Below are 27554 nucleotides of genomic sequence, written 5' to 3'. Positions count from 1 at the left end.
AGGGCAACTACCGCCTGAGTGATGCCTGCTGGCGATGCAGGATCCGGGGCCTGAGCTCCTGGTGGAGTGTGCGGCTGTGTGGAGTCCGCTGGGCATGGAGCAGCCACTGAACTTTCACTAGATTCAAAATTAACTGATAGTCTACACTGACAATAGAATCAGAATAGCACACTATAGCACACCAACAGTTTTTAGTAGCACTGAACAGCGCCCTGTTCTATCTCTCTCCACACACCGATATCACACTACAAATGGTCACTATTGAAAGAATACTTTTATAGTTTGGTACGGGACTAAGAGCAACGAGCCATGACTGGATAGAGTCATCATTACTTTCTCCAATGATGGCTCTGACAGTGCTCTGTGCCCTGATTGGCTAAAGCAATGAAAGCTTTGCCCAATCAGGGCTTTGGCAGGCTAAACGATCTGGCGAACAGCCAATGTTCGGCCCTAACTGTTTGCCCTTCCCTAATGACCATATTAATAACACTGAGCAAAATCATTCTACAAATGTCGCTAAACATTTTAATGACCCTCATGATGGCGATCTCTCTTCTATAAAAATTCTCCTAAGGTATGTGTGTGTTGTTTCTCACAAAGTGTGTGCGTGAATGGGATATTATCCATTTTTATAAGTATCATCCTCCCCTCCCCTATTTTCATCTGGTGTTGCTGTTGACATCACTTATTTTTTGACAAACATCTATAGTATAATTAATACTTACATGCATATCTGTGGTTGTGTGTTTTCACATATGGTCCCTTTTAGGATGCGATTCGGCACTACGTCGCTTTCTTTTGGTGATGTTTGATCACCCCTGCGTTTTATTTTTATTTTTTGCGCTATAAACAAAAATAGAGCAACAATTTTGAAAAAAATGCATTATTTTTTACTTTTTGTTATAATAAATATCCCCCAAAAATATATAAAAAAAACATTTTTTTTCCCTCAGTTTAGGCTGATATGTTCTCTTCTACATATTTTTGGTAAAAAAAAAAATCACAATAAGCGGTTGATTGGTTTTCGCAAAAGTTATAGCGTTTGCAAAATAGGGGATAGTTTTATGGCATTTTTATTCATTTTTTTTTTTTACTAGTAATGGCAGCGATCAGCTTTTTTTTTTTTTTTTTTTTTTTTTATTGTGACTGCGACATTATGGCGGACACATCGGACATTTTTGGGACCATTGTCATTCATACAGCAATCAGTACTATACAAATGCAGTGATTCCTGTGTATATGACACTGGCAGTGAAGGGGTTAACCAAGGGTGGCAGTGTAGGGGATAAGTGTTCCTAGGGGTGTGTTACTAACTGTGGGGGGCTGGGCTTTGTGTTAGTGAACACTGATCTCTGCTCCAATCACATGGAGCAGAGATCAGTGTCACTTGTTGCTAGGCAGAACGGGGAGATGCTGTTTACAACAGCATCTCCCTGTTCAGCCGTCCTGTGAGACGATTGCGGTGATCGAGTCCGCGGGACCCACAACCGGACTCACAAGGGTCCCCGACCGGCACACGAGCGCGCCGCCGGCGGCACATGCGATGGCAGGGCGGCATATAAAAATGGATGTACCTGTACGCCAATATGCCTGCCGGTGCCATTCTGCCGACGTACATCAGCGTGCGCCGGTCGGGAACTGGTTAATTTTCAGATTTATTTGTTTCATCCTTGTGGATTTGTTGCTGTTTCATATTTGGATATTATATTGTTTCTAGTTTATGTTACCTTTTTTATGACTACGTGTGTGTATAGGTGTTTTTTTTTTCCACATTTCTTTGCACAAATCATGAAACATGTTAGTCCCAGCTCCCTCTGATGCCTGTGTTGCTTTTGTACCATATTTAAAAATAAAGGCAATTCTGAGGATGTGTAGTTGTCGGATTTTCTTCTACTCTTCATAACATACTTTAAAAACTTCACGATTGTTCACTTTATTAGGAGTAGTGAAAAACAATGCAGATATGAGTATATGAATTTACATTTGACAATAGATACATTTTAGTTCTTTCTTTTTCTTTAAGGCTACTCTGTTAAGATGTTCTAAAATATGTTTATCATATTTTACCAGATGGTTCTTTATAAACAAACAACCCTAAATATACTGACAAACTAATAATACTATACATATTCTTTTTTGTTAGGTTTTATCCGTTTTGAAGCATTCCCTTATGACATTTAAACGCCAAAATGAAACACAAGTGTTAAAGCTTTACTGTATATTCTCTCTGCAGTTCTTGCTGTCTGAGGTTCGTATTGGATCTATTGCTATTTTATTTTTTCATTTCATATTCCCTAACTGTGTGTCTCCTTCTGAACATTTTGTAAGCCAGACTTTTAGAATTTTATAAAACCCAAGGTAAAGAAAATGTCTGTTACCTAAATTAATAGCTTGTGCAGGTCAAAAATGTATACTAAAAATGTAAAGCAAACAACAACCCATTGCCATGTGCAGGGCCGCGTACACACGCGGGGACTGTTCGCCCAACTTTGTCCGCTGAACAGTGTTTCGGCGGACAGTCCGCCCGTGTGTGGGCTTTCAGCGGACAGTTTCAGCGAACAGTCTGCTGAACAAAGTTTTTCGGAAATTCCGAAAAACTGTCCGCTGAAACTTGGTTTCAGCGAACAGTCCCCTCGTGTGTAGGCTTGTTCGTCAAACTAAGTTCCGCGCATGCTCAGGAAGGATTTATACGCCGAAAGTTGTAATGGAGTGTATAGGACGTCGTATTTTCCGTCCCGTCGTACGTGCCGTTCACGTCATCGCGCACGGTTTCAGCAAACTGTTCGTTCGTCGTGTGTGGGCAAGTCCGTCCATGCTAATTTTGAGCGGACTGTTTGCTGAAACTGTTTGACGGACAAAGTTGAGCGAACAGTCCCCGCGTGTGTACGCGGCCCAACAGCAATGTTTCTTATTGTATTTTAATAAATGACCTCTGGCTTAGGGTGGTAAAGAAAGCCAAGTATGAATGCAGTATGGTTGCTGCCATTCCTGGCCTTCCTATTCTGAAAATGTTAGCTGCCTGGCACATACTCAAGACTAACATACAGCAAGTGATGTTAGAAGTCCTGTTTACATATTTGTGCCTCATTGTGACATTAAAGATAAGAGGTTCAGCTTGTCAGGCAGGCAACTAGCATTTAAAAATGACTTAGCAGTTGCAGTCCCAGTATTGCTCGCTCTCTAGTATTCTGAAAAATACATGTATAGTGATGTAACCACTCTCGCTATGCAATATGCGACACAATATGAAAATATATATATAATATATATATAATTTTTTTTTTTTTTTTTTGTAATAGAGGTTGCAAATTAAGCTTTTGAAAACTTGCAGCTAAATGATTTGCCAGATTTTTAAGGGTAAATTCACTCAGGATTTTTTTGAATTTCAGCTTTATGAGTGTTTGCTATCTCCTCCCTCCCAATTATTCAATCAGTATTTTATAGATATCCAGCACTAGCCCCTTGCATGAAAGACCCACCAGGAACAGAGCCTCAAATGTAGTTAGTCTGGAGGATTGTTGTGTATTAAAAAATGAGTGTCAGATTTTCAAGTATCCACAGAATGCCATTTTAAATAGATTTTGAAGATCTTTAAAAAATTTAAACAAAAACAAAACAAAATATTAAATATAAAAGCATTCTACAGTTGTCCCAGTATTTTCTAGAGGAACTACTTGAGGTAGAGCTAAAGCCAAACTTACTGATACAATTGTGTAGGTGTAAAACACATTTTTCATGAGAAAAACATAAATCAAACTATCCACCCAACAGTTGTAGTCCCTTAAACTAATTGTAGGCGAGGAATCAGAGAGGGTCGATCCCAGCTGCAGTGAGGTATGGAAGCAACCTGGGTAGTTTCCGCACTGCGCTCTGCATACAGGCCAGTAAAGAGAGCCTTCCATCTGGCAAGAGAGCACTGGGTGAAGTCTGTCTCTATCTGGAAGGGAGTGCCAAAAATGATCCGCAATCATAATCTCAGTCTTGGAGGGATGATGGCTGCAGAGAGCGTTTGGTGGTGTAGGAGGCCAAGCGGTTTATTGGAGGTCCGGAGGGTGGATAGGGAGACACAGGTAACAGAGCTGAAGTCATCTTGGCAGGACCAGGACCAGAAGCTGGATTGAAGCCAAAGCAGTCCTCAATTATCATAGGGGTGTTTGGAGTCAGTGAGTGGAGTTTTGAGAGCTTTCGCCTACTTTTTTTTTTTCCGATTTCAGCTGTTGCTAATACTCTGCTATCTGAGTTGATGTAGGCCCATTGAAGAGACTCAGGCAGCCACACCTGCACACAAGGCCATTCAAGCCATGCCCCCTGTACCTCCCCCATAAATTATTTGTTTTATTTAATAATTTATTAGCATGTTAATGAGGGGGAAACATAGGAATCAAATATAATCATACAAAACTTTAGCTGTCATTTCTTTAACTAAGTGCTGTTTTTTCGGACAAATTGCAACAAATTGGCAAATCTGCAAAACTTTTGCATAATGTGACAAAGTGACTGTTGAAATGCGCTTCACACAGGATAGTAATGTCTGACTAGAGCTCCACTTCATGAGGAGGAATAATCCCCATTTATTTATTAAGCCTGGGCGAAAATTATAAAGCAGAATACCTTATTAAACACCCGAGAGGTGAGAGAAACATTTAAAACAATAATGGTGTTGGGAGGAGCCCGTGTTAAAACAAAATATAAACCTTACGGAGGCACTCAGCATCAGCACAAATTACCTCAGAGCGCTCCACAAAGACTAAACCTATACAGCATATCTCCTCAGGAGATTCTGATACAGAATTCAACATATCATTGTCTTCCTCACATGAAATTATGATCCCTCACAGTATTTTAAAGAATTTTGAAAAAATGCTTCACAAAGCACTGAAACAAACAAACCTCAGAGCAGATAACAAATAACCTTACAAAAGAAATCAGATAACTTGGTCAGCGCACAGCAGCACTTGAACTAAAAGTGGAAGAAATTGAAAACTACATGACAGAAATTGATATTCTAAAAGAAGAAAACTTTATTTTACAAAATAAATTAGGGGACTATGAAAATAGAGCAAGAAGATCTAACCTCAGATTCAGAGGTATACCAGAAAATGTTTTAGATATACAATCTTCTATAACTGCAATATGTCAGGAATTACTCCCAGGGATACCAATAGAGCGACTGGAAATGGACTGCACTGTGCTCTTATGCCTAAGAAAACAGATGGGCCTCCAAGAGACATTATAGCAAAGTTCCACTACTATAAAACTAAAGAACAACTTCTTGTTGCAGCCAGGGGAAAAAACAATTTAAGCTTCCAAGGTCATACTTTCCAATTATTTGCAGACCTTTCCCAAACTACTGTCTCCAAAAGAAGAGCTATGAAACCCCAGCTCCTGGTACTTCAACACCATGATATTAAATATCAATGGGGATTTCCACATCAAGGTAAAAGATTTGTCTGCAGATCTGTGGCAGAACTCCAGCAGGCCCTTCAAGATCTCAACCTGATATAGAGCTCTCATACCATTAATGCTTCAAGAAGAAGAGCGGCTTTGAATACATCAGTAAAGAACCCATCCCCAGACGTAGACAAAAATGAAAATCGGCATCTGCACAAGAGGAGTCGACATGCATCTCTACCTCAAGAACAAGAAGACACTATGGAATGAAAATACTGAAGACCTAACAGACTTAATTTCATTTTTTGCCTTTCAGAGATTGATCAATATAGCAGAATCCTTTGGAACCTCTATACAAATCTCATACTCCCACTTATTATATCTAATTTATGGCTATTTAATATTAAGTGATTTAAAATACATTCATATTTACATGTAAGCCCTATATACTTTGAAATGTCCGTTTTGGTTATCCTCAAAGTAATTTACTATTTTATTTTTATTTTATTTTATTTTTTTTTTATTTTTTATGCTTTTCCACTTGGACCCCCAAGATTTATAAATTTTAAGAGTTATTAATAAATCTCTGGAGCAGTCGCATAATAACAAAAGCTCACATACATCTATGAAATGATTTATTTATCCCTTTTTTCCGGTTGTCTTTAACCTTTTATTAGTAGTCAATTGACTCAAATTTGTTGAGTGGATAAGTCTTTATTAAGCATTTTTTTTTATTAGCCCTGTTATTTATCAAATTTTTTATTTTTTTTTGCTTTTCCACATGGACCCCCAAGATTTATACATTTTTAAGATTTATTAATAAATCTCTGAAGCGGTCACATAATAACAAAAGCTCATATCCATCTATGAAATGATTTATTTAACCTTTTATTATTAGTCAATTGACTCAAATTTGTTGGGTGGATAAGTCTTTATTATCCATTTTTTTTTTTTTTTTTTTTTTTTTTTTAGCCCTAATTGGATAAAATTAGATAACATTTTCTCCTTTTGCCTAAATATTTTCCTTTTTAAAAAGTAAATATACGTCTTTGTATACTATAACTCTAGAATGTTTACATAGTAGATTTAAACACAGATGGTGTTGGAATTTTTTTTTAAATTTTTTAAAAAATGTTTTTTTTAGAGCTTACAATCATACAGTGGTGTGAAAAAGTGTTTGCCCCTTCCTCATTTCCTGTTCCTTTGCATGTTTGTCACACTTAAGTGTTTCGGAACATCAAACCAATTTAAACAATAGTCAAGGACAACACAAGTAAACACAAAATGCAATTTGTAAATGAAGGTGTTTATTATTAAAGGTGAAAAAAAATCCAAACCATCATGGCCCTGTGTGAAAAAGTGATTGCCCCCCTTGTTAAAACATACTATAACTGTGGTTGTCCACACCTGAGTTCAATTTCTCTAGCCACACCCAGGCCTGATTATTGCCACAACCTGTTCACAATCAAGGCATCACTTAAATAGGAGCTGCTTGACACAGTAAGGTCCACCAGAAGATCCTTAAAAGCTACACATCATGCCGAGACCCAAAGAAATTCAGGAACAATTGAGAAAGAAAGTAATTGAGATCTATCAGTCTGGAAAGGGTTATAAAGCCATTTCCAAAGCTTTGGGAATCCAGCGAACCACAGTGAGAGCCATTATCCACAAATGGCGAAGACATGGAACAGTGGTGAACCTTCCCAGGAGTGGCCGGCCGCCCAAAATTACCCCAAGAGCGCAGCGACGACTCATCCAAGAGGTCACAAAAGACCCCACAACAACGTCCAAGGAACTGCAGGCCTCACTTGCCTCAGTTAAGGTCAGCGTTCATGCCTCCACCATCAGGAAAAGACTGGGCAAAAATGGCCTGCATGGCAGAGTTCCAAGGAGAAAACCACTGCTGAGCAAAAAGAACATCAAAGCTCGTCTCAATTTCTCCACAACACATCTTGATGATCCCCAAGACTTTTGGGACAACATTCTGTGGACCGATGAGACAAAAGTGGAACTCTTTGGAAGGTGTGTGTCCAAGTATATCTGGCGTAGAAGGAACACTGCATTTCATAAAAAGAACATTATACCAACAGTAAAATATGGTGGTGGTAGTGTGATGGTCTGGGGCTGTTTTGCTGCTTCAGGACCTGGAAGACTTGCCGTGATAAAAGGAACTATGAATTCTGCTGTCTACCAAGAGATCCTGAAGGAGAATGTCCGACCAGCTTGTTGTGGCAGCTGCTATGGCACCATTAAATATAATTTCCCAAAATGTACCACAAAAACGTACAAAAGCGTTTTGATCTTTCCAGGCCATGAAAGCACACATTGTGTGTTTACAAGAAACCCACTTTACAAACAAATCTACTCCCAAATTCTTTAGTTCATCATACCCACAAGTATTCACAGCTTCAACAGATACCAAGAGTTCCATCGCTCCACTCCTTTCATAATGCATGCTGCAATAAAAGACCCTGAGGGACGGTATTTAATACTAACTGGCTATGTTTTGGACACTGCTATAACTGTTGTTTCATATTATGTGCCTAACAAAAAAACTGTACCCTCTTTATCACACCTATTTCAGGTAGTACACTCTCATAAAATGGGCTCACTCATTGTATGTCTAGAGTCTAATCAAGTCATCCTCTCATTTCTGGACAGATCCCCATTTATTCCATCCTGAAACCAAACTAATAAATCGCTTTCTCATCTCCTTTCTAAGTATAAATTGATTCTTGGAGAGAAAACAACCCGACCAGAAGAAACTATACATATTTCTCCCATCCACATCAAACATTCAGTCGAATTGACCACATATTACTGACAGCAGGAATGTTGCCAGAAATAATTGCATCTAATATTATCCCTATCCCATGGTCTGACCATAACGTGGTCTTCACTTCTACTGCATCTTTTATAAGCAAATCACATGATACTACATGGTATTTACCAAATATATTATTGAAACACCCCTCTTACCGCATAAACGTAGAACAGGCACTGAAAGATTATTTAAAACATAATACATGCCCAGAAGTCTCCTCATTAACCCTCTGGGAGGCACACAAACCAGTTTTGAGAGGGATATTCCAACAAATTGGAATATTCAAGAGGGAGCGCAGAAACCTAGCATGGAAACTGGAAAATGAATTCAATTCCTCTTTTACAGCCTTTCAAACTAATCCCACTCCATCGCCAAAAAATAAACTAGTAAAAGCAAGATTGGAATATGATTTATTTCTCACTGATTCTGCTGAGAAAACATTGCAATGCACCAACCATACATTTTACATAAAATCTAACAAACTTGGCACTTATTTAGCATGAGTTAAAAATAGTTAAAAAATTCAGCTCTCACCTGAATAACCTATATTCAGCAGCCAACTCTTTTGATTCCACTGAAGCAAATTCCTTCTTCTCGAAAATAAATCTACCCCAAATATCCCCTGCACATAAAAACAAATTAGAGAAACCTATAGTGGTGGAAGATGTAATAGCAGCTATTAAAGAGTTGAAATTAAACAAAAGACCGGGTCCAGATGGCTTCTCAGCCCTATATTACCACACTTTCACTAATATCATCTCTCCTATATTGACAAAAGCATTCAATAATATATTGGATAATAAATCTTTTAGATAATAATCACTAATGGCTATTATTTGCATGATTCCAAAACACTCAGATGAAACATCATGCACAAATTTCCGCCCCATCTCCATGATAAACATAGAGCAGGAACTATTGGCACAGATTGCTACATCATGTCGAATTCCAGCTTGTTTCCTTTCATTAGACCTCAAGAAAGCATCCTACTCTGTTTCCTGGCCTTACTTGTATTATACTCTAAAAAATTGGGTTTTGGCCTCAACTTTATAAACTCGATTATTGCCCTTCATAATAACCCAAAAGCATATGTTAAAAATGCAGGTTATAAATCCGGATCCTTTAGTATAAATAGAGGTACACGTCAGGGATGTCCACGCTCTCCACTATTATTTGCCCTCCTAATAGAACTGCTAGCTCAAATGATTAGATCGGACCCCACTATAACTGGAAATGAAATTGGCCGTTATTAACATAAATTATGTCTGTTTGCAGACGATATCCTTCTGTTTCTTTCTTCTCCACAAATATCAGGCCCCAACCTAATTCCAATACTAAATGAATTTGCATTATTTTCTGGTCTTCATATTAACCCTAAAAAATGTCAAGCCTTAAACATATCTCTCTCAAATGTAGAACTATATTCAGCAAAGATAGGTCTCCCTTTTACTTGGGCTGACAAATCGATCCCTCATTTAGGGATTAATTTGTCGGCTTCCTTTACAAATTTATTCTCAGTTAATTATCCATCCATTCTGAAAAATATATCTAATCTATTAAAATCCTGGTCCCACCTCTCGATATTGTGGTTTGGAAGAATCAATGCCATAAAAATGACGATTCTACCAAAAATACTATATTTATTCTGTGTTTTACCAATCCCTGTTCCTGCCTATTTCCTAAGACTTATACAGAGGAGAGTAATGTCATTCATGTGGGGTTCCTCCAAACCATGAATACAACACCGTACTTTATTTCTTCCCAAACTTAATGCAGGATTAGGATGTCCTAATTTTGCATGCTATTATAGGGCAGCACACTTAGCTAGTTTAACTAAATATCAGGCATGAAAAGAAATCCCATTATGGATGTCTATAGAAGCGGCTGAGTGTGCCCCTATTTCCATATCAAACCTTCTTTGGATCTCTCCTAGAGATCGTAGAAATCTATGAAATCCTATCACTAAACATTTTAAATCTCTTTGGGATAAGTTTAAAATAGGAAATCACTTACAATCTACACACAATCCGCTATTATCATTTTATAAAAACCCAGCATTTTATTCGGCATGGGTTTCTCCTAAATCGTTTAAAGAATGGGGGTATCACTAAATATTCTGACCATGCATAAGTTTGTAGACTCCTCATCCTTCATCCCCCTTCCCCACACTTTGTGATACCTATGGCTTACCCCATAAAGAAATATTTAGATCTCTCCAAATTAAAAACTTTTTCTCACCCTTCTTAAACACGAACACTCCGCTAAACAAACTAACCAATTTTGTAAGGATGAACCAAATGCCAAAGGAATAATATCCCTTCTATACCCTCAAATATTAACTCAACCCAACTCAGAAAATCCTTCATACATTCAGAAATGGGAGGTTGACCTAGAGAAAACTCTTGAAAATGTAGACTGGATCCTAATTTGGTCAGTAACCAAATCAGCCTCACCTAATGTAATGGCAATGGAGGCCAACTACAAGGTACTAACAAGATGGTACCTTGTACCAGTCAGGGTAGCTAAATATACCCAAAATTATTCGGCTCAATGTTATCGTGGTTGTACAGGTCTGGGTACTTATTTACATATTTGGTGGGATTGCCCTATTGCACAAGCCTTCTGGAAGGAAATTTTTAACATTGCATCTAAATTACTCAAAATTAAATTACATCTGGACCCTACAATGGCCCTACTCAATTTTAAAACCAGAATTCTTATTGCATACCCGCTTTAAATTGTTGATACAGCTCTTCACGGCGGCGAAACAAACGCTGGGGAAAGCGTGGAGATCCTCGACTTTGGAAGTCAATGAGACTGTGAATAGAATGTATAATACTATGATACAAGCGAAAATGTTAGCTCTTGAAACGGACCAAATCCCTAAATATGAAAAAATATGGCAACCTTGGATAGAACATTTTTTGCCATCAACATTTGATAACAGAGTACTATTACCATGGTAGTAAATTTGATATGGTTGTTCAAGAACGTTGTGGTGGCTCTCGACCGAACCCTGCGTCACTCATTACCCCTTCTCTATACATCCCTCTTTCCTTCTACCCTTCTTCCCTTCTTATCTTTATTTATATCCATATTTACTTCTTGAATTTGGAAGCTCCCACATATGCTACCTATGATCATATAGAATTAACTGTATAAATTAAGATATTTCATTCAAAAACAGATCAACAGTCGCTTATAACTTTATTACTTTTATTTAATAATATATAATAGCAAACTATTCTATTCTTTGCATTTATTTAACTGAGCTTCATTAATTTGATTGATAACAGATTATATTGTACACTTGTATAATTTACCTTTTAAATACATAATAAAATATTTTGACAAGGAAATGTGGTTTACACATTTATCACATGCAGTGCAACATTGTGATAATTCTGTTGCATTTCTATGCAAACCACGTAACATTACCGGATGCATTGACTGTGTAACTTTATTGATAAATTTTGTTAAATATTCACATCTCTATTATTCGGATCATTCCATGTAGGAGCTTCATGGAACTCCAGTTCACACTACTTACTGTCTGAACTGTATTTATAAAAGCTTATGATCGGCACATAAACTGCAATTGTATGCTTTCATTAAATCCAAGGTTGCTACAATATCTCATCTGTATGTGGCAAAGTCTTGTTTTATAAATACTTATTCACAAATCTGTTATTCATCTTTTGATAGGGATATCTGAATCGTGACTGTTATCCCACAGAATTTACAGGACTTGTTACCCATCTACATTATCATGAGCCATCCAATTTTGTATTTGTCACTTTTCTTGAAAAAGGTCTTTTTCATCAGCTGTGTAAGCCACTTCCCGAAGGTATGTTTTTCAAGGTCATTTTCTTTAAATCATATTACTTTATGACAATTCCGAAAAGATACTACTGAATAGATACATACTCAATGGACACCTCATCAGGTATATCTGCTCACTAATGAAATAACCATGTGGTTGCAACTTAATTACTTCAGCCCTGAAAGAATTTGCCCCCTTAATGACCAGGCGATTTTTTTTGTGCCTGTGCGAGCTAAGGCAATTTATGCAGGAGAGCCAACCTGCCACTGTATAACGACGGCGGCTGGTCAGCAAGTGGTTAAAGTGTCTAAAATAAAAGGAATGAAACAGTAGGTCTTGGCTCTGCTTCTTAGGTTGATAAATTTTATGTTTAAATCACACTTTTTGCGAGGTGGAAGATCCTAGGCTAAAGATATTTCAGGTGCAATAATTTATCCCAAATTTTTTAAAATACCACATGGGAAATGCTGTTTTTTATATAAGCGAAAGGAAAATAATTTGTGTTAGTCTCAGCCTGTTTATAGATTTTATCAAAAAATTACATTAAGGTTGTTATCTTATCTTATATTAGGCAAATTGGCATAGGTGACATCACGTGAAAAACAAAGAACCTTTAAAAACTCTTTCTAAAAACTATGCCCTGTGTTGGGGCCTCTGTAGTTTTTATATGTGCAAGGACCCCGCAATAATATTTATGAATTTAATTATTTTTAACGTGTTGAGAAAAAATCAATAATAATCCTTCTGTGAATTTCTAAGGAAAAAAAAGGGCCTATTGGGAATTGTGTAAATTTATCTGACAGGCTCTCTTATAAAAAGTGCAAAATGAATATTAATATAAAGCAACAGCTCAATCCTCCTGTTGTTTTCACGTAAAGTGACCAGTGAAAATTATATATTAAAAAGTGATAAATTTACTATCCAAAACCACAAGTACTTTTATGATTTTTACAAAGCTAAATCAACCATAAATGTAACCAAAATTTATCACAAAAAAGCAGACAAAAATGCAAAAAAGCATGCAACAAAAAAATATATATAAAGTGACATGTGCTATTTAAATAAAGTGATTAGTGCCTCTTGTAAACAAATGAAGCAAATACAAAGTGCCTGAGTGATTATCAGAAAAGTCCCATGAGTGAAAAAAACAAGCTTCTCAGGGGAAATTCCTTCACAGGTGAGTCGTGCGGGGTGGTGTAATCCGTTCCCCTATTGTTATTGCACTCACCAGAGCCTCTAACCCCTCCCGGGGTATTGCACGTTCACAGTAAATGCCACTGTGCAGCAAAAAAGGCGAGAATTCCCCGGCTTCGTTATGCTGGCGATTGTCAATCTCATGTATTCATCATGTGAAAGAGAAGGGGATGCCCATAGCGTAACTTTTTTTTTTTTTTTAAAGGTTTTATTCAAATAAAATAAGCTACTCACATTTCCATATAGTATACAAGCATTTTTTCAAAAACGTGCGCACTGTATCAACAGTAACCGGAAGTGACGCAATGCCGTTCTACGCGTTTTGTCATTAGACGTTGACTGGAAACTGGTACATGAAAACAACAGGAGGATTGAGCTGTTGCTTTATATTAATATTCATTTTGCACTTTTTATAAGAGAGCCTGTCGGATAAATTTACATAATTCCCAATAGGCCCTTTTTTTCCCTTAGAAATTCACAGAAGGATTATTATTGATTTTTCTCAACACATTAAAAATAATTAAATTCATAAATATTATTGCGGGGTCCTTGCACATATAAAAACTACAGAGGCCCCAACACAGGGCATAGTTTTTAGAAAGAGTTTTTAAAGGTTCTTTGTTTTTCACGTGATGTCACCTATGCCAATTTGCCTAATATAAGATAAGATAACAACCTTAATGTAATTTTTTTATAAAATCTATAAACAGGCTGAGACTAACAAAAAAAATTTGGGATAAATTATTGTACCTGAAATATCTTTAGCCTAGGATCTTCCACCTCGCAAAAAGTATGATTTAAACATAAAATGTATCAACCTAAGAAGCAGCGCCAAGACCTACCGTTTTCATTCCTTTTATTTTTCATTCACCCCTCTTAATCTCCACTGCGCGGATCAACTTATATATTTTTTTTACATAAAGAGTATCTAAACCCAAGAATAAAAAGTGATGGTATTTTTGCTCACCTGGGGATGCTGCCAGGAACATGCTCCCTGTCCTAGGGTGACAACTGTATTGTATCCATGAGGAGCAAGTTTGTCGCCCTAAAAAGGAAGTGTATATATATCACCTCCCCCACTCATTAAAACATAGGGGAAAAAGTGTTTTGTAGTCAGAGATAGCTAGGAACAATGCTGCGTACACACGATCGGACATTCTGACCACAAAATCCTGGGATTTTTTCCAATGGATGTTGGCTCAACCTTGTCTTGCATGCATACAGTCGCTAATGTTGTCGGAAATTCCGATCGTCAGGAAAACGCTGACATACAACACGTACGACGGCACTATAAAGGGGAAGTTCAATAGCCAGTGCGCCACCCTTTAGGCTACTTCTGCTAATCTTGTGTTTATCTCATGTTAGTAGAAGTTTGGTGAGAGACAATTTGCGATTTTCAGCCTTGTGCTTTTCAGTTCGTTACTGCTCTTCAGTTTGTGCTTGTGGGTTGATATCTAGTTTTCAGTGTGTGTAGTCATTTTTCATCTGGTTTTCAGTGCGTATTTTTATATTACCTATTTGACTTTCAGTGCGTTCTTGACCGCTCATTTGTGATTTTCAGCTCGCTCTTCTCAGGCTTTTCTGATTTATAGTGCATTCTGTTAGTTTGTTCTGACCAGCCGACCGTTTTTAAGCCATCTTGCGGGTATGTACTTATGGTACAGTTATTGCTGTGCAGGGGCTTGGGTTCTTACTTTGAACCAAGTCCAGTCAATAAACAGGAGGAGGAGGAGTTCATGGGCGAAGATTTGTTTGCTCCAGCGTGACCAATTCTTTCATATGTCTTTTGTTGTGGGAGATCCATGAGAATAATCCTGATGATTTCAGGAATTATCTCCGGATGACAGACCCCATTTTTCACTATTGTTGGCTTTGCTGTCCCCTTATATTACGAAGCAGGACACCTGCATGTGGCAAGCCATCACTCCCAAGCAGAGGCTCGTTGCTACCTTGCGATACTTGGCAATGGGGAGAAGTTTGCAGGACATCAAGTTCTTAACAGGCGTCTCCCCCCAGGGTCTGGGAATCATTCATCCAGAGACCTGTTCTGCCATCATTCAGGTCCTGCATACCTGCATGTATTTTTAAAATAAATTAGTATTTTAAACTGAAAAATATTTCCTTTGATTGTTTCTTTTAGCTGTCTCCAAAGTTCTCCAATGTGTTCACTTTTTTTTGGCCATTTTCTGCAATAGTTCCAATGTAATTTCTTTGAAACGAGGTGACAATCTCTTCTTCAGCTAACTAATATATATGTTGTGGGTCTGCTACACACACACACACACACTTTATTTTTGTTTTAATGTATGTAATGCATTAATGATAATAATATTCATAATTTTCAGCACCCTGAATACATTTTTTTGGAGTGACAAGAATGGCCTGATTGATGCAAATTATAAAGCACTGTGGGTGTTATTTACCAAAGGAAATGCACTGAAAGTGCACTTGTAGTGTAAAGTGGATTTGCCTTTAGGAAATAACCCCCATTGTCACTGTAAACACCAACTTAAGCAAAAAAAACGCTATTGAGCATTGAAAGAAGATGTCACACATTGTTGAGTAGAATTTTTTTTACTCTGCGCACATTCACATGTACATTTAGAAAAGGGTTTTTGAACAAACCAACATATTTTTTGGAATATATATATATTTTTTGGGACAGTAGAAATATCCTTTTTTGTGGTAAACAGGCATGTTTTTCAAAACATAAAACAATACACAACTCAGGAACTCACAAAGTTCAACTTTGATAAATTGAAGGCAATATCAGACATTAGTATGTCCAAACTGTGTTGATATTGCCTTCATCAGATGGGGTAATGTCACCCCTGTGAAAGGCAAATTTTGAAGATGCACACAAATTGATCCCTGATCCCATGCCTAAGGTCAACATGTGCTAGCCCCCATCATGGGGGATCAATGGACGTGTTTCGGAGTACAACCCTTTCCTCTCAGCTACTTGAGTTGCGAGGAAGGGGTTGCACCCACAAAACGTGTACCTTTAATATCCCATGATGGCAGATATCACATGTTGACACACTGTGTGCATATTCAAAATTTGGCTTTCAACATTTTTTAGATAAGTTCTAATAAAAATAAAAAAATAAAAATTTTGGTGTGTTTTATATTCTGCCTAAAACATCAATGATGTTTTTGAGCTTTTTTTCAACATCATGATGTCTTCCTTGATCTTCTGTAAATTCCGATTGCACACCATGATCTCCCCGATGAGGATGCGTGCACTTGTGAAATGAGATTCTTCTTCCACAACATCCACATCACCTAAAAGAAAAAAAATACACCATGTATTATAAATATTCAGGCATACATCTATTACCTGAAGATGTGGTCTTAGACACTCACCTGTTGTGGTCACTATTTTGCCCACTTCATAAACCTCTCTTTCTTCCACATCCCGAGGTTGTGGTGTGGTGACTTCCCCTTCTTTAGGAGGTTGGGGGTCCCTGGTGACCTCTCCCCTATGTGAATAAAATAAAGGTATACTTAGCACACAGGTATTTGAGGCAAGAAATAGGAATATGAAACATTGCTTGGAAGTGTTGCACAATTGTCTGTTTTGGCAGAGTTCCAAGCTAAAGACATTATTTTGTCCCTTTCTTCAAGCTGGAATACTTACCGTTTTGGGTAAAGTTTCATACATGTAGACAATCCTAGTAACCACTGGAGCACCTGTGTGGGACACCCTAAAGTTTTTTCTGGTGTCCCACACTAGTGCTCCTGTGTCCAGATGTGTAAACAGCTGCTGAGTGTCCTCTCCTTACACTGAATCAAGTTTGCATTTCATTCTAGTTACAAACCCATAGACAACAATGTACTAAACTTCTTTTAGTACAAATAGGCCTGAACAAATGTAGTTAACCTGCATCTGCCAAAAACATTGTATTAGTGGGCGAACAAACAGTGTTTACTACAAGTGATTACTGTGCCCACAAACCTGAAACTTGCCATTTTAAACTGTACAACAGTAAAGAAAAGCACATGGAGCAGCATGAACGTAATAAGAAGAATAGGAAGACACAAAAAAATACTTACTTTTTTGCAGCACTCTCTTGATTCTTCTGTACTGATCCTGTTCCCTCAATTTCAGGTCTGACCATCATTTCCTCAGTTGATCCTTGGATTGCCATACCCCAAAATTCTTCTGCAGACTTTTCACAACTTTAGTCATGATCTTGGCCTTTCTAACATTTGGGTTTGGGTAAGGTCCATGCTTCCCGTAATAGTCGGCCCTCTTCAAGATGTCCACTATCTCTACAAGGGACATATTAGAGGCCTTAAATCTCCTCCGGGATCGGGACATTCGTGGCTTCGGGCTTTTGTCATTGTTGCTGTCTTCATGCACTTGTTCTTTCTCCCCCATGTGCTCTCCCACTGTACCGAAAAAAAAGGGGCAGGGAATATACTATAAAGAAGGTCAGGGGCAGGCAGAGTTCCACGCATGCACAGTGTATATAAAGCGTAACACGCGTGCGTCATACATACGCTCTGTGAGCAGAGGACGGAGTAGCGGAAGTGCCGATCATTCTAATAAAGGTACAATTTGAACTTGGGGCATCAGTGGCCTATACTGCTTAGAGATTGAGGCCTATATTGGGACAAGATTATGCGAGTTTAGCCTGACATTAGGGCTTGTCTTGCAGACAAAAGGGATTGATTCAACAATCATGATTCCCTCCCCCAATTCATTGATTTTGTACAGAGAGCTGCCCTGTCTGGTGTCAGAAAAAATACCCCTTTTATACAAATCGACTAAAGAGGAAGGCAGCACTGGATAAATTGATGGAATTTGTGAAGCTGCAGATCCCTATGGCAGACATCAACTATTTGAAGTGCAAAATTGGTGGCCTGTGGAGCACATATAATAGGGAGCGCAAGAAGGTCCAGGATTCCCAGAGATCAGGAGCAGCAACGGATGACATTTATTTCCCCAGGCTCTGCTACTATGACAGACTGCGATTTTCTGTCAGACCAGACTGAAATCAGGCCATCACTCTCAATCCCTCCTTCCACTCTTCCTTCCACGCCAGCTGAGGCTTCCAACGTACAAGCTGGGCCTTCCACCCAGGAAGAAGATGTGGAGGAGCCCAGCCTGAGTCAGGTATAGCATTGTTCAACATATTTCTCAAAATTGTGTGTGATTGATGAACAAAAAACTAAAACTATGTCCCTTTTTCATACACAGGAAATCCTCAGCCAGGAGGAGGATGTTGAAAGTGGCAGCCAGGGGGTGGCAGGGGTAAGAGGCAGCCAGGAGGTGGTGGGGTAAGTGGCAGCCAGGAGGTGGTCGGGCCGAGTAGCCTGACCGAATCCCAGGTCCCTCCCCTCCCCCTTCAACAAAAGGACCAGGAAGGGGAGGAGCATAGAGGAGTCAGCACTTGGATTAATTCGGTAGGATTCTGCGGCCCTCAGAACCCTCCCCCAGTCTTCTTGAGGCTTATGGCTGTCAACAAAATGCAAGAAATGGAGGTGGGCCAACACCTCTTTTGTGAGGAAGTGATATATATGGCCCTAAATAAGGGGTTGAGGGGCGAACTCACAAGCAAAACCCACCTGTGTGAGTTGGACCATCCTTCTCCTGCCACAACTCCAACAACAAAGCCACAGCCTGGAAGCAAGCGTGAAGCAAGCATGGAAGGAAGACAAGAGAGTGATGGCCTGGGTTTGGTCTGGTCTGGCAAAAGACGCAGGCCATTGTAAACCTGCAGCCTGTGGACATATATGTCGCCTGCTGCTGTTGATGATCTCTCAGAGTCCTGGACCTGGTTGTGCTACCTATTAAATGGACTCCTCAGGCTCCCAATTTTGCCTTTCAGATAGTTTTTGTGTGCCCTGGGGTACAAAGACTTCGCAAATTTCACCAGTTTATCCAGCGTTGCCTTCCTCTTTATTTTGTTATGACTCTTAATAAATGTCTATTTTTTATCTAAAATCATTGGCAATTTGTTAAAATTTAAAAAATACAGTTTGTAAGTAGGCAGGTGCAGGGGGCGTGGCCTGCAGCTGCATGGCGTAGGACGCATCTAGAGAGAGCTCCGGCTGCCTAGTATCCTGATTCTATCCTAACGGACCAATTTTCACCCACTGGAGGGCACTTTCAACTAACTCCTATCAGCATATACCCTTTGGGCATGTCGCCGACCAAGAGACCCCAGAGCGCGTTAGCGAAACTTGGCAAATTCCGCCCGGACCTCGTGGAGGAAGATGGCGCCGCGTCGGGGCCGAGTGAGGATACCCCGCCAGCGGATGATACTGCTCGTATCCTGGAGGCCGTTACGCTATGCCGCACTACTCTTACCTCCAGAATAGAGGAGGTTAAGGTTAGCCGAAAGGACCTACACAAACTGCGGGAATGAGTCGGCGAGACAGAACGCAGGATTGGGCAGGTGGAAGATGACATCCCACCCTTTCAAGTAACCACCGAACGGTTGCAGCATCAGTTGAATGTTGTGCTGAGCAAACAAGACGACATCGAAAATAGGCTGCGCCGGTGTAACCTTCGGTTCGTGGGTCTGCCAGAGAGGGCCGAAGGATCGGACCCCCCCGCATTCCTCGAGCGCCTACTGATTGCCACCTTCGGGAGGGAGGCCTTCTCCTCCACCTTTGCAGTGGAGCGCGCACACCGCTTAGCCTCCAAACCCCCGCCGGCGGGCGCTCCACCCTGTACCTTCATAGCAAAGATGCTGAACTACCGGGACCGAGATGTGGTCTTGCGCCTCACCCGGGAGAAGGGTAATATCCCATATGAGAACCAGCGTATTGCAGTATTTCCAGATTTCTCCGCCGAAGTCCAGAGGAGGAGGGCGCAGTTCTCTGAGGTGAAGCGCCGGCTCCGTGCTCGTCACTTGGTCTATGCAAGGCTACGGGTTATCCAAGACGGCAAAACACACTTCTTTGAGGATCCCACCGCGGTACTCTCCTGGCTGAACCAGAACCCGGATGATGCCCGAGCCTGAACCTGCTATTTCTAAGGTACTTTTGATCCATGTGCTGCCCTGTACTTATCGGACCTTGCGGGAGATGGTTACTATTCGCTATGAGAGTAACCTTTGGTGTCCCTCTCCCTCTCCTCCTGTGACTAGCCCTGTATGGAAACCTTGGCTTTTGGCGCTGACTGTCCAATCCCTGCCCCACGCTTATAACTTCATCCTCCCCCTTTTTATTTTATTTTTACACTTTGTTTTGGTCCCTTCTTTCCGCGGATGGTTTTGGCAGCTGGGTTCCTGAACCCCAATTCTTGTTGGCGTTTGATGCTGTATGTTTCTACCTGGCTGTGCAGCACAGTTAACTCTTGTTTGTCCCCCTTGCTGGTGATGGGTGCATCCGGCCTTCATCCCTACCTGTCATCCTGTGCCTTCCAAAATGTCTGCTGTGGCCGGAGGCGCGCATCACTCACTGTTCAAGCTGAGTTTCCCTGGCCGGCCTCGGCCCACGCGGTAACGGAGGGAAGCGTGGAGCTCGAGTTGCCTTGCCGGTCCAGAGTAGGCACCGTTTCTTTGCACTGTTTAGCCGCATGGCTTAGTCTATTTTTCACTACCACTTGCATTATATGTCTGTTTTTATTTTTCTTATTGTGTCTGACTGCTGATCTGCTGTACTGTTTTATCTGTCTTGTTTTATCTGGTGCGGGAGAGGTTCTGGGAAGAGGGGGGGGGGGTGGGGGTGGCTGGCTCCCCATGTGCAGATGGGTATGTTGGCTTCAATTTTGGGTGGCCCACAGATGATCCACCTGTTTTGTATAAAGTACACAGAGATGGGTACCCTTAAACTGGTCACCTGGAATGTGCGGGGACTGAGGGCCAGGCAGAAACGTGTGGCTGTCCTGTCATGTATTAAGCAGATGCGTGCAGACATTGTTGTGTTGGTTGAAACTCACATGACAGGGCAGCTACAGATGTCCCTCAAGAGGCCGTGGGTGGGCTGGATTTATCATGCTCCCTACACGAACAATTCCAGGGGGGTCGCCGTATTGGTGGCTAAGAATACCCAGTTCCACCTATACAGTTTGAAGTCGGACAGGCGGGGGGGTTACCTCTTCTTGCATGTCACGGTGGGGGGTCTGGAGTTCCTCCCGTTGGCCTTCTATATACCCCCCCTTTCCAATTTGGGGCCCTTCGGGAGGGAGTCGAATATACCCCACGCTGCCTACCATATGGGTGGGTGATTTCAATTCAGTGATCGATCCCACCCTAGATAGGGTCACCCAGTCTGATACGCACCTGCCCTGCCCCTCGGTCACTAGATTCGGAAGATTCCTATCTGAGCTTGCCTTGACGGATACATGGAGATAAACACCCCACCCATAAAGCGTATTCCTGCTTTACACCAGCACGCAATGCCATGTCCCGTATAGATATGATCCTGCTCTCCTCTACTCTGCTTTCGTACCTACGGGACGTGGGTTTTGGAGCCAGGACCCTATCAGACCACTCGCCCTATTGGGCCTGTATTGGTCTACCAACTGTCCCCGTTGCTCGTCTGTGGAGGCTGAATCCGTTTTAGCTGACGGTCCTTCCCGATCTGGATGCTCTTCAGCGGGAGTGGGCCTATTATTTCCAGGCCAACGCTGGATCGGCCTCGTTTGGGTCGGTTTGGGAGGCTTTTAAGTTACATGCTCGCATGATGTTGTCAACTCGCATTAACCGCCACAGGGCCTCCTCGTGGCTGGTTATTCAGCGGGCTGAGGAGACGCTGGGGGAGCTGGAAAAGGAGTTTGTGGCGGATCCCACGCCCTCGAACTCTGCCAGGCTGCGCCTACATTCTAGGCTTACTGACCATTTACATTATGAAAAATCTGGCAAAACCATCTTTTATAGTAAGCAGAAAACCTATGAATATGGAGAGAGGGCGGGGAGGATACTGGCCTACATGGCCCGTTTGGACCATAGTCCCCCAGTGGTTGTTCAATTGACTTCTGCCACGGGGGCGAAACTGTCTGACCCAGTAGAGGTAGCTCGGGAATTTCGAAATTTCTATAAGGATCTCTATGCTTCGGGAGCCAGTGGCTCTCCGGAACAGCTGCGGGCCCTGTTGAACGAGGGGGAATTCCCTGTTTTCACGGACTCTCAAGTTGAACTCCTTGATGCCCCCACTACTGAGGAATGTATAGCCGAGGCCATGGCATGTTTGGTGCCGGCCAAGGCCCCCGGCTCCGATGGCCTCCCTCTGGAATTTTATTCCCAGTTTCAGGAGGTATTGATCCCTAAACTCCACATGCTCTATTCCCATGTATTTGAAACCTGATCACTCCCCTGTACCATGAGTGAGGCCCTGATCATCCTTATCCCGAAACTGGACAAAGATCCCCTTTGCCCCGAATCGTACCGCCCAATTTCCCTATTGCAATTAGATATTAAAATATTAGCCAAAATTCTTGCCCTTAGACTTAATAAAGTAATCCTTCACCTTATTCACACGGACCAGACTGGCTTTATGCCTAAGAAAAATACAGCGTTTAACCTGCGGAGGCTCTTTATGAACCTACAGGCCCTCCATGATAACCCTGGTGCCAGAGTAGTGGTTAGTTTGGACGCCGCTAAGGCGTTTGATTCAGTGAAGTGGGAGTATTTGTGGGAGTGCCTGCGCAGGTTTGGCTTCGGCCCTAGATTTGTGCGTTGGATTCAGCTCCTTTATCAGGCCCCCACTGCTCGTATACTGGTGAATGGACAGATCTCTGATCCCTTTCCATTATCACGGGGTACGCTCCAGGGATGCCCTATCTCGCCTATGTTGAACGCGCTGGCTGTGGAGCCTCTGGCTATTGCCATCAGAGCGCACCCAGATATTTGGGGCCTTTGTAGGGGGGCGGTTGTTGGAGGTTCTCAGCCTATACGCTGATGACATGCTGTTGTACCTAGAAGATGCTGGCCCTTTATTAACAGCGGTTTTGGCATTGATACAAAGATTCAATAATTTTTTGGGGCTCCGCATTAACTGGTCTAAATCCCAAATTCTCCCCATAGATGTGACTGCCCCCACGTCAACGCAGGCGGCGCTTCCCCTTGTGCGTACGGACCGGATTAAGTATCTGGGAATACAGTGCTCTCGTTCCCTTGCGGACTATGTCCGCTTGAATGTAAAACCACTATTTTACTTTTTAAAATATAGGACTATTTTCTGGCACGCTCCAATATCTATCCCAGCCCATATATTCCGAGACATGGAATCGATCCTTAACTCATTTATTTGGGGCTCTTCCAGGCATAAATTGGCCTGGCAGACTCTCAAATGTCCTGTCCATCTGGGGGAGCAGCATTACCTGACCTGGCAGCCTATTATATGGCTTCCCAGTTATCCTACTTTTACTATATCAATACCTATGATAGGTTTCGATACTCAATCCTAGTGTGTACAGCGATCACCGATGTGGTGGCGCACCCCTTCCAGATCTTATTTTGTAATCATAGGGGGCTTTCACAATCGGGGGCTGGTCAGCCCATGCTTCTTCACCATAGCAGAATTTGGTGGGGGGCGCAGAAGTTGACTGAAGCTCCCATCCTGCATGCTCACACACCTCTGTGGGAGAATCCTTCCCTACCCGAGCTGCTGAGTGTGCCGGATTACAAGGTATGGATATGTAGGGGAATAGTATATGTGTCTCAGCTATACGGAGCCCAGGGCATAAAGACGTTTCAGGCGCTTAAGGAGGAATATGACCTTCCCAACCATATGCTATTCCGATATCTGCAGGTCCGCCACGCAGCTCAGACTCAATTTGGGTGTTCCTCTCCATCTCTGGACTCCACGGCCCTAACGAACCTGGTGCTTGGGAATGACTCAGGGAAACTGATATCTTGTTTCTATAAACTCCTTATTACCCCTCAGGCCACAACTAGAGCTTACCAGTTCAAAGCACGATGGGAGGCTGATGTTGGGAGTATGGAGGATGACCAATGGGGAGACATACTAACAGTGTCCACGGTGGTATCTCCTAAAATGTCGGATAGGCTGACCCATCTCTATATGCTCCACCGCACATATCTTAACCCCGGTCGCCTGTCCAAATTTAAGTTAGATGTTGACCCCACATGCCCCAGATGCGGAGATGCCAACAGCTCCTTTTATTATCTCATTTGGTCTTGCCCGCCTGTTCAAAGATACTGGGCACAGGTGGTTAAGTTCCTCCATGACCACATGGGCTCCCCCCTCACGTTATGCCCACGGCAGTGTATCCTTGGCCTTCTTCCTCTTCCTGAGGAGGACAAACACTTTAGGACATTTTTACAGGAGACCCTCTTTGTTGCTAGGATGCAGATAGCCCTGCTGTGGCTCAGGCCTATTTCCCCTACGGTCCAGAAGTGGAAGAGGACTGTGAACAATGTTTTACCATATAAAAAGGTTATCTATTCTAACCGTGGATGCCCAGAAAAGTTTTGTAAAATATGGGACAGGTGGATGGGGAGCTCCGATAGCTGCTCAAGTTGAGGCATATTTTACACACTAAAGACGGGCCCGCCCCCCCCTCCAGGCGATGCCTGAGACCTAGACCCTTGGGGCTTTTGTCCTTGACCTCACTCGTGTATGATGATAATATGTGCGGCAGATGGGACATTTAGTTGTTGTATGTGAGACATAGGATGTATATTTTGTTTTTCCTACACACTGGTTGGTGCTTGTTGCACTGGTTTTTGTGCATGAGTATAATTTCATTCTTGTTTATATACTCAATAAACTTTCTTTTGGTTAAAAAAAAAAGTAGGCAGGTGCATTTCAAAAAGACAATGTAAAATAAACAAAGGACACCAACCAATCTCCTTGAGGTTAAAAAATACAAGATAATAATGGTGTTGTGATAACTTGACACACAAAACGAAAATTTTTTTTATGGTGATCACTAGAAAAAAACAAAAAAAACAGGAGATGTTGATTTAAAAAAGAAAAAGGCGATTACTATAAACAAAAATTAAAAACATTATTCTGGAGATCTGGTGAAAAAAAAAATGTATTCGTGAGATCACAAGAAATAATAAAGAAATCAGTTTGTCAGAACTCTATGTGAATATCAGCTGCAAAACAACTTCTTAATTCTAGCATTATAAAGAAGAAGAGAATGCACTGCATTAAAAGATTTCAAAATTTGCAGCGTAACGAATGTCCATTACGAACGTTGGTTTTACCAGACCGAACGCTTCCGTTTCGTACTTGATTGAGAGCTTGCTTGGAATTTCTGAACGGATTTTGTTGTCGGAAAAAATTTGAGATCCAGCTCTCAAATTTTTGTCGTCGGAAATTCCGACAAAAAATGTCCGATGGAGCCTACACACGGTTGGAATTTCCGACAAGCAGCTCCCATCGAACAAGGCAAACTCCACGTTTGTAGAAATAAAAGATAGCAAATAAAAAAATATGGCATATACAATTGCCAGAGGAAGGCAAAACTTGTTAAATACAGTTTACAGTTTACTTCCTGGTCAGGAAATCAGATAAATCATTAGATTGTTTGAGAGCAGTAATCTCTGAAACAGTATTACACTCCACCTACAGTAAATTAACAGTCACAATAACAGCTCTGTAATCAGCAATGCTTGTTTTCTCTGCTCACTGTAGTGCCGCAGGCTTTACCAACAGACTAATTCCCCGCACATGCCCCGTACACACGATGGGACTTTCCGACAACAAAACCGTGGAATTTTGTTCGAAGGTTGTTGGCTCCAACTTGTCTTGCATACACACGGTCACACAAATGTTGGCCAACAATTACGAATATAGTGACGTACTAGATGTAGCACGTGTTTTTTCAGCTCTTTAGTGCCACCCTTTGGGCTCCTTCTGCTAATTTCATGTTAGTAGAAGTTTGAGTGTTGATTCACGCTTTTTCTTTTTGCGTTTTTTTATTTTGCATTATTATTATTATTATTATTATTATTATTATTCTTGATATCACTTTAAAAAAAAGCCTTTGAAAGTTTATTTGCAATAACTCCATCAGTATCACCAGCTAAGTAGCTTCATTATTATCCCATTAAAGAAGAAGAGAATTGTGCGCTGCATTTGGAGATTTCCTAATTTGCCACGTCAAAAAAGTGATTTCTCCATTACGAATGCTAGTTTACAAGACCGGCCACTACTGCTTCTGAGCATGCATTCGATGGAGCATAGACACCGCCGGACTTTCCGCCAACAAGCTCACATCCAACATTTGTTGCCAGAAAATCCGATCGTGTGTACAGGGCATAATTTTGCATCCATACTTTTCTCTTATGCTGCGTACACACGATCGGAATTCTCGTCGGAAAAAGCTCTGATGGTTTTCCCGACGGAATTCTGATGGAATTCCGCTCAAGCTGTCTTGCCTACACACGGTCACACCAAATTCCAATCATTTAGAACGCGGTGACGTACAACACGTACGCCTGGACTAGAAAAGGAAGTTCAATAGCCAGTAGAAAATAGCTTCTGTGTCGTAGTTGAATCTGAGCATGCATGATTTTTGGCGTGTCAGAATTGCACACACACCATAGGAATTTCCGATAGAAAGTTTTTCCATCGGGAAAATCGAGAACATGCTATCAATTTTTGTCTGGCGGAAATTCGGACAACTAAATTCCGATGGAGCATACACACGGTCGCATTTTCTGATGAAAAGCTCTCATCGGTATTTTTCTGGCCCGGAATTCCGATCATATGTATGCGGCATTAGGTTTGCTTAAAGTGGTTGTACACCCTGTACAACCACTTTTACCTAGAGGTAAGCCTATATTAAGACTTACCTGTAGGTGCTTGAAATATCTCCTATCCCAAACCTCCATGGTTTAGGAGATATTTACTAAAAAGACGATCGCTGATACGGCTGATACCAATGTTATCGGCGCATGAGTCCTTTAGAAAGGGCACATTGTGCCATTTTAATTAGGGATCATGCCGTGACTGGCGGCTCCCACGTGCATGTGGGGTAGTGACGTTACGTGACTCCGGCCAGTCACAGAGCCAGAGTTCGCGGCCCCGGAAGGAAGAGGGGCGAAGATGGAAGCTCCCTGCTCGTGGGCACAATGGCAACAGCGCAGGCTTCTGTGTCAGGTAAGTGACACATAATGGGCTACTATGCATCGCCCATTATGTTTTACCTTTGTAGCAAAGAGATGGCCCAATCCAGCAAAGAGACAGCCTCATATATTCAGCAAAGGGATGGCCCAGTCCAGCAAAGAAGCATCTCAATCCAGCAAGGAAACAGCCAAATCCAGCAGAGACATCCCCATATATTCACTAAAGAAACATTCCAATCCAGCAAAAAGACAGTCCTATGCAGCAAAGATAGCCCCATCTAGAAAAGAGACAGGCCCATATATCAAGTAAAGAGACAGT

The 27554-nt window shown here is 41.3% G+C and overlaps 1 protein-coding gene across 2 annotated transcripts in view; it reads left to right on the top strand.

Moving 5' to 3' along the window:
• LOC143975136 (putative ATP-dependent RNA helicase DDX60) overlaps window positions 1-27554 on the top strand; it is a 595575-nt gene that overhangs the window by 439481 nt on the left and 128540 nt on the right. The window contains exons 32-33 of one of the 2 annotated variants that reach the window (XM_077477173.1): window positions 2144-2248; window positions 11921-12062. In XM_077477173.1, the coding sequence (XP_077333299.1) occupies window positions 2144-2248; window positions 11921-12062 (247 nt within the window). The remainder of the gene's footprint in view (window positions 1-2143; window positions 2249-11920; window positions 12063-27554) is intronic. The other variant, XM_077477174.1, reaches the window with a different exon arrangement.

The sequence above is a fragment of the Lithobates pipiens genome, unplaced genomic scaffold, assembly GCF_037356315.1.
Source record: "Lithobates pipiens isolate NorthernLeopardFrog02 unplaced genomic scaffold, aLitPip1_a1.2 Scaffold_13, whole genome shotgun sequence".
NCBI classification, from domain to species: Eukaryota; Metazoa; Chordata; class Amphibia; order Anura; family Ranidae; genus Lithobates; species Lithobates pipiens.
This window is presented reverse-complemented; position numbering and strand designations above follow the sequence as displayed.